The 8,459-nt window shown below is 39.1% G+C and overlaps 1 protein-coding gene across 1 annotated transcript in view; it reads left to right on the forward strand.

Annotated features, from left to right (window-relative positions):
* Positions 1-242: 242 nt before the first annotated feature.
* LOC116170614 (basement membrane-specific heparan sulfate proteoglycan core protein-like) overlaps positions 243-8,459 on the forward strand; it is a 76,482-nt gene continuing 68,265 nt past the window's right edge. Inside the window, exon 1 of the mRNA XM_031487118.1 lies at positions 243-440. Within this exon, the coding sequence (XP_031342978.1) occupies positions 243-440 (198 nt within the window). The remainder of the gene's footprint in view (positions 441-8,459) is intronic.

An 8,459-nucleotide genomic window follows, 5' to 3' on the forward strand; every position in this document is an offset into this window, starting at 1 on the left:
CCCTTTGACCTAATGTGTTGACGTTTAGAATAGGCCTATCACAAGAACACATCAAAGTCTTACAGAAAATAAACTAATGGAGCGCTTTAAGTTTCCTTGCAGTTAGGGCAGTTTGTGCGAATAATCCCTGGGTGACCACATCTATAACAGTTCTCCCATGTTCCAGTTTAAAGCCATGCCCTCTGGGTTACATTCCGCACCAGCCACGTTTCAGCGTCTTTTGGACTGTGTGAGTGCCAGAAATGGAGCCACTGGCGTTCGCATACCTGGACGACATCATCGTGTTCCGGACGTCCGCCGAACACCTACAAAACTTGAAAGAATGTTGCCGTCCGCCTCTGAAATATTTGGGAAACGTTATCAGCGATGGTGGTGTCCAAACCAGTCCAGAGAAGATAATCGCCATTCAGAAATTACCGACGCCGCACATCATTACAACCGTAAGAAGATTTCTTGGAGTAGCATCCTGGAACCACCATTTCGTTCCGAATGACCACACTCCTCACACAAAAAAAAACTTGAAGTTGGGGTGAAGGTAAAAATCGTGCTTTCCAAACCCTGAACCAAGTCTAACCAACGAACCGATTCTGACATGTCCATATCTTGACGTCGGGTAAAAAGACAACGCTTTACCTAGAATAAACCTGGATATTGAACGCCCAGCTCAATTTTAGCATCCAGTCCGTAACACCTATAATAATCAAAGAATCTCCCAAGTCACATATATGTTTAGTGACTAATGCCTGAAGGGCCTCGCGCTACTCTTTATCTGCTTCTGAATCGAGTACAATAATTAACTCTTCTCTTCTTAACGCGTTCAAAAATTGATCATTCATCAATGGAGTAACACTAATGCATTGCAATCAAACGATGACCTTAATAGTTACAACTACCTACAATTCGAGTATTTATTCCTTTAAGAGGCAATTAACGATACTCTGCAACAGTTTGATCGATTTTAACAAATTTGGTATGGTTGAAAAGGGCATTCCTTGGGCAATGATAATCAACAAAAATATAGTTAATTTAATTGAATCCTTCTCCGCCAGGGGGTTAGTTTTGACACTATGACCCAAAATCCTAAAAAAATAAAAAAAATGGAATGATATGACTTTTTCTTTAGGAAAAAGTAGCCAAATAACATTCAAAGAGGCCAGTGAAACCGTTTTTCAAAATCTCGCCCTAACCTCAAATATTGGGAAAATGAGATTAATTAATTAATTAATAAAAATACTTAAATTGTAGGTATCTTAAATTTACTTTGTACGTATTGCCGGTATTTGTCGATGGCGCGAAAGAAAAGCATCCTACACTTTTAGGTAGGCCTTGGAAAATTAAACAAATGAAATACGATGCATTATAAAATAATAACAGCCGTAATTTGTAGATTATTCTGCTGTATTTACATTCCGAAGGTGCAGTTTTTTGAATTTGTAATCTTTTCTAAAATGCTGATTTCTAACCAAGAAGCAATTTAATATGCTAGCGATATATTTTGTGTATTTTCAAAATGCGACCATCGCTGCCCGTATCTTCTATTTGCGTTATCCGAATCGACCACGAACCATCGCCGCCAGCATATTAAATGCTTCTTGGTTAGAAATCGGTATTTTAGAAAAGATTACAAATTCAAAAACTGCACTTTCTGAATGTAAACAGCAGAATAATTTACAAATTACAGCTGTCATTATTTTATAATGCATCGTGTTTCATTTGTTTAATTTTCCAAGGCCTACCTAAAAGTGTAGGGTGCTTTTCCAAACAATCTTTCACGCCATCGACAAATACCGGAAATACGTCAAATAAGATACAATTTAAGCATCTTAATTAATTAATCTTATTTTCCCAATATTTGCGGTTAGGAACGAGATTTTGAAAAACGGTTTTCACTGGCCACTTTGGGTGTTATTTGGCTACTTTTTCATAAAGAAAAGTCATATCATTCCATTTAATTTTTTTAGGATTTTGGATCATATTGTCAAAACTAACCCTCTGGCAGAGAAGGATTCAAACTAAATTAACTATATTTTTGTTACCCAAGGAATGCTCTTTTCAACGATACCAAATTTGTTAAAATCGGTTAAGAAGTTAAAGCAGGTTATCGCAAAAACAATTGAGCGCCCATGCCATCTTTGTTTTTTAAATAACTTAGGTTTTGTTTTTACGAAATAGATAGATAAACTGGTTCTCTTTATGCGAAATTTAAAGAAAATGCATTTTTAAAATTTAAGATGGGAGTTACGCTCTCTGGTGGTCATTTTTAGAACTTGAAAATATTTTCCAGCGGTTCTTCATAACCGATTTACCCAATAATTTTTTTACCCCTAAGTCATACGACGAACGGTTTCCGAGATATGGCCGAGGAACAATCTTATTGGGTGACCCGGTACAGTGTGGTCCAATTTCGATGCGATTAAATGGGTAACTTTCTTATTAGCGCAGATAAACGAAAACGGTTTAAGTACTCGTGTAGTCTTTTTTCATAATTCCATAACCGTTGCCAGAAATAAGCTGCCGTCCTTTGTTTGTTCCCTAGAGAGAAAAATTGAAAAATGGCCGATTCATTCAATTTGCTGTATCTCCTTTATTTTTGAAGCTAAAACAAAACGGATTTAGCATTATTCAGGCACTTTTTAACGTAAAAATCAATGCAGTCAGTCGTTTGTTTCTAGTCTTTTGAGTAACTGCGTTGTAACATTGTAATATTCAGTGTCGCATTTTTATTAGTTGACTGTTCTCGTCTAATTGCTAGGCAATAGGTTTTCATTACCTAAACAACCCAAATTTATTCGGTGAAATACAAACCCCTGGTGCACTTATAAGTGAAAATACGCACTGTTTCCCGATGAAGTGCATTCTTATCGCTACTAAATTATATCAACCTTTTGTGGAAGTAATCAGAGTGCCCATAAATTAAATCGGCTGTCACATAAACGATTTAACAAAGCAAAATTGATAACGAAAGTAAGCGACAAATTGTCGTGCATTTAACAACTCTAGGAAATAATCTTTTAAAGCGAAAAAAACAAACCACTTGGATACAAATAGAAACGCAGTATTCGCTTTGTGTTTACACCTAACACTCAACCAGACTAATTAAATAAATTGAAACGAAAATTTGACTAACCAACCAAAGCCCAAAGTCCACACCGACACTGTTTACATAGCAGGGTATATATTTGCAATAACTGGCAGGCTTCAAAGCGATGGATTAAAAACTTTGTGATGGTTAAAGTCCCTGAAATTGAACTACCAATATAAAAATATACGATACCATCAAAATTTGATGAGGTTGCCATTTTTGATTAATTCAACTAATGAGACTCAATCTTCACGCTCACTAAATTTTGTGGTTTTTTTTGGTACAAATTGTGCAAAATTGCCTGCAACACGGACAGCTAGTGCCACAACTAAATTGCTGTACAGTGTACGGCAACATAAAATATGCATATGGTTGATATAAAAGAAAATGGAGAAATTTGTGAGTCAATGTTTAGGAAAAATCTAGCATGTCGCGTGCCATATCACACAAAAAAGACCTACACGAACTTGTTCGATATTTCGTTTTGAAGATTCACATTCGCGCGATACGATCTCCCCTTGTAACATAGCTAGACATCGCGCATCCTAACAGCACACGGCATGCTAGATTCCATAAATTTTCTAAATATTGAATAACGACTTTCACTATTTTTTATATCAAACATGCATATTTTATGTTGTCGTACGGAAAACTGATTGCTCTATTCAAAGATCATAAAAAACCTAGACATTGTATTGGATAAATAAAGGTAGCACCGATTTCCGGTTTAACCGGAAGTGCTGCCGGAAATTTCAGTATGCGATCGGATAGATCGTAATGTCACATGTAAAGTTATACAATTTTTATGATATTTAGTCTCTATAACGTTTGTAGAACAGACTGTATACATGAAACTAATATCGCGACCCGTTGCATTTTATTCTTCAATGTAAAAGTTGGAAACTTCTCTTTCGAGTGCCTCTGTGTACAAATCGGGCGAGAGTATTTCAGAGCTTAGAGAAAACCAAACAGTTAAATTCGAACGTTGTAGGATCGTCGAGGAAATGATTTCTCTTCCTTTACTGTAACAGGTGAACATACTTGATCTTAATTCGCCTCGCAGTTTGAACTCTGCGAATTACACTTTGCTTAAAAAGTTTATTGAGTGCAATTTACTTGTTACCGATGCAACTTTCAAGATTGAGACGTTCTTCTGGTTTAAAGAGTTTTCTAAGTTGACTTCAATTTACAGCACGAATTACCTCCCCAATTAAAAATTAATTAAAGTTATTTCTACAATTTTTCAATTTTACAAGTTTTTGATACGTTTTTTCTCTTTTGGTCGTTACTCCTTTTTCAGAAACTTTATAATGAGTTTTTTTTAATCACTTTTGTATAATATGCACATTAATTGGAATATGGTACTAACGAAGCGAATTTCTTATTTTTTACCTGTTACCGTTGATTATAGCAGCTTAATTAAAATGTATGTCAAAGCTCCAATTTGATTCATACTTTTCTGATTTTAAATTTTAATGAAATCTATAATTGATTTATTCAAATGCAACGAAAAAGATAATGTGTTGGCAAAGTTTCCTCGTCGTCCAGACAAGCTAGCCAAAACCGCTTCTCACCAAATATTATCCGAAGGTTTCTAAACTTATATGTCGATTAATAAACTTTTTCCTCCCATTCAAGTCGGCATTGATTTGCCTTTTTTGGCGTATCCGAAATCGTTCGTTCGTAATCGTCGAGCGTTTTTCCTTTGTGGAATCGATTACAAGTTAGCCACTTTTTATCTTCCAAATCAAATATTTTATATTTACTTACTATTTACGCATATTTGAAAAGTAAACGTCAGTCTTTAAACAGGGGGGACTCCACTTAATTGAAATGAGACCTAACAGCAAGGGATGTTGTGTTCGTTTGAGCATCAAACGCAATTAATGTTGTGGCTGCTACATTGTTGCAATTATAATATATAAGCGGTAACCAACTAATGACAGGTCAATTAATCTATGAATACGTAATATGGTTTGATGGGTAGAAGTTCGTCTTACATGGCGAACGGACGTGTTTTGAGCGAGCTCCGGCCTTTTTTAGTGGTTTTTTGTGTTTGTATAGGTTTAAAAATGTATGTCGGTAGCGTACAAAATTTGCAATTGTTTAGTGCTTATTTCATCGAAATCGGTCCAGTGGCTGAGATTTTACGAATTTTTACAGTTTTAAGTTTAATCTCAAGATTCATAACGCGCGAGACTAATTAAATCGTGAGAAGACAGGGCAGGAACCTCCAATCAACAGGACAAAAAAGAACCAAAGAACGTAAAGCTAAGATAAGTGCTTACTTGCTTACTTACTCACTTACTTAGAATTAAGGCTAAATTTAATTTAAAAGTGAACAAAGGGGAAAAGATAGAATAGAGAGGCGCAAGTCACTGGGAGCTACATTGAATATACCTACTTCGAATCGGGGTGGAACAAATTGACCCTTGGGAAAGGAAATATAAACTTGTCAACCGGAGACATATAAAGAAACTAAGCCATAAATTACAATATTTAAGCTCTCAAATTTCGGTCTAATAGGCATGATTGACAAAAAAGGAAACCTTTCTTACCAAATTTCAGCGGCTTTTTTTTCCTGTTTTTTTGCGCTTTTTACTTTCGTTAGTACCTTTAGTTTAGAGTCTCCCAGACACAATAGAATATACGGGGCGGTCAAAGATAGACTGAAGGGGCACGTCTCGGTGACTTAACAATTAACTTAACTAAATTATCTCTCCTAGGTATCTCTTTTAGCGATCAATAAACAGCACCCACCACCCAAACCAGGATTAAGACCTTAAAGACAAGTACTCGTAACAGCGATCAAATAGAAGTGCGATCAAAAGAATACATCCTAGAATGCATCAGTATAAATAAGGATGGGGACTGCCTGTTTGGAGCCATTGCGCACCAACTGAGGCGACTGCCAGTGACATCAGAGCCTCACAGGAAATTAACCAAATGATTAAAAAAGAAATCAACGCATACATCAGGGAAAACCTGGAAGATTTCTACCCACAATTGATAGGAGACGTAGACGGATACGTGGAGGGAAGAAGGAGAGAACCAGCAGGGTTGCGGAAATCGTAATCAAGAAGCACCGATGCATTGAGGTGGAGAAATTTGAAGGAAAAGCAAGAGTATATCCATGGCCCAAATCAAGATGAAAATAAGAAGACTAACAATCATAGGATGCCACATCCCCTCGGACAAAAGAGGGCAGGCGGAACTCAGAAATCGAAGTGAAACAACAACAAAAAGTGCGAAAAGAACCGAGGTATCATACTAGGCGACTTCAATGCACAACTAGGCAGACTGGACGGAAGTGAATAGGAGGAAGGGAACGGCAGCGACCTTTACGAACATGGTACACCTACATGGACTGAGGGTAGAAAACATATTCGGCAAGTCCAAAATGGTTACATGTAATCAAAGGAAATCAGCGTCACGAACACAGCAGACATATGGGCAAAAACAGTAGGATCGGACCACAAAATGGTAAAGGGGAAAGTAAAGAGGGGGGAGGGGAAGAAGAGAACAGGAAGGAAAGGACAAGGAGCACAACGGGGAAACCGATGGGCGGAATGTGAAACTTCTGTCAGAGGAGAAGAAAAGAAAGGAGTACCGAAAGCAGTGGTAAAAGATTAGAAGCAAAAAGGGGATGGGATACCATATGGAAAAAGATCGGCGAAACGATCAAAGAAGCAACAAGGAAAACACTAGGGAAACAGAAACCGCCCATGTGACCGAACAGAAAGCGGGCCAAAACCCACACTAACCTGAAACAAAGAAGAAGCTAAGGGAAGCCAAGGAAGAAGAAAACAGAGCCTATGAGCAACACGAAATCAAGGAATTCGCCGAGTTCGCGGAGATCGCCAAACTCAGACCAATGGAGAGGAATACGGAAATGTAATGGTATAGGCACATCAGAAAATATAAAAAGAGGAAACAAGGGGGAAACAGAAAATATATACCAATATACAATGGTTCTGGAAGAAAACCGAACACCAAAAGAAAACCAGGGGGATCAAACAAGGATGTCCGTTTCCCCAAGGCTCTTCGCGATAGCACTAGACCACGCTATAGAACAAACAAGGATGGTGGTGAGGAACCTTAGCATAGGCGACCAATTACAACTACCGACATTACTGGCGTACGCGGAAGATCTACTCGTAACCGCGGATAATTTATAAGACACTGAGGACTTCGTCCAGGCCATCGGGATACCAGGTACACCAGGAAATGGTGGACCTACAAACATACAACGAAAAGAGCTACATGATGACAAGAGTGCCAGCAAACAACACCCCCAGTACAAAGAAGGAGAGAAGACCATAGCCGGGAAGGAGATAACCATGAAGCACAAGATCAAATATACGGGAACGTATGTACATAAGCAGCACCCTCAGCAGGCACAACGCAGTGAAAGACAGAATAACCAACGCATTCAGAATCACACACGGAATCTGGAACTTCATACGAGCGAAGAAAGTACCGGACAGCTTGAAATGATGATTTACAACACGATCGTAGCACCGACAATCTTATACGGAATTAACACTTCAGCGCCAACAAAGAGCAACAGACGAACATTGAGGAGGGCGGAGTGGAAGGCACTCAGGATACTGAAGAAAACAGCAACCTCACAAGAAAGCAGAGAAGAGAACTATTAGAGGAAAAGACGTTTGCCAGGAGACTGAAGATGAGGCAGATGAGATACTGGGGACATACCAACAGGAGGAACAAAGACCACATCATTCGGGCTGCCAAGATTCTATGTACCTCGGAATGGAAGGTAGGCCGACCCTGCCAAACATGGAACACCACCATAAACCAAACGGTAGAGGTCTCGGGGATTACCATGGAAAGATGGGAAGAGAATAGCAGAGACAAACATCAAAGGAAGAAAGAAAGCAGAAGAATACTGGAGGTGGAGGAAGAATCAGCCACAAAGACAAGTAGCCAAGGGGAGGAGGAAAAGGGGACAGAAAGTAATGCGGGGAGAGGACAACAATAAAGAGAGCCTAACACGAGGGAAAACAGGGAAGGGAACGAGACCAAAGGATAGGAACATCGGAAGCCAATGAACGCCCGGAGAAGAAGCTATCACTAGAAAGCAGAGTTCCCTCTAAGGCAGAATACCAGTGGCGAAGCTGTGGCCGTACCCGTTCGGGTCGGATAACACCCAGTTAGCCGCCCCCCACAACCCCCCCAATCCACAAAATCCACCACATTGTTTGGCATATGTCGCGGCCCAGCGCGATGGCAACAAAGTAGTGGAGAAACGTCCCTGATAGTGTCTACCAGGGACGCATCCTCACGACAGTTGACTAAATCCTGGGAGAGGCGGCGACGCCAGGCATATGTCAAAGTTTCAAGTTTCAAGTTTCAA

This window comes from Photinus pyralis, unplaced genomic scaffold (genome assembly GCF_008802855.1).
Source record: "Photinus pyralis isolate 1611_PpyrPB1 unplaced genomic scaffold, Ppyr1.3 Ppyr1.4_LG5, whole genome shotgun sequence".
NCBI lineage: Eukaryota > Metazoa > Arthropoda > Insecta > Coleoptera > Lampyridae > Photinus > Photinus pyralis.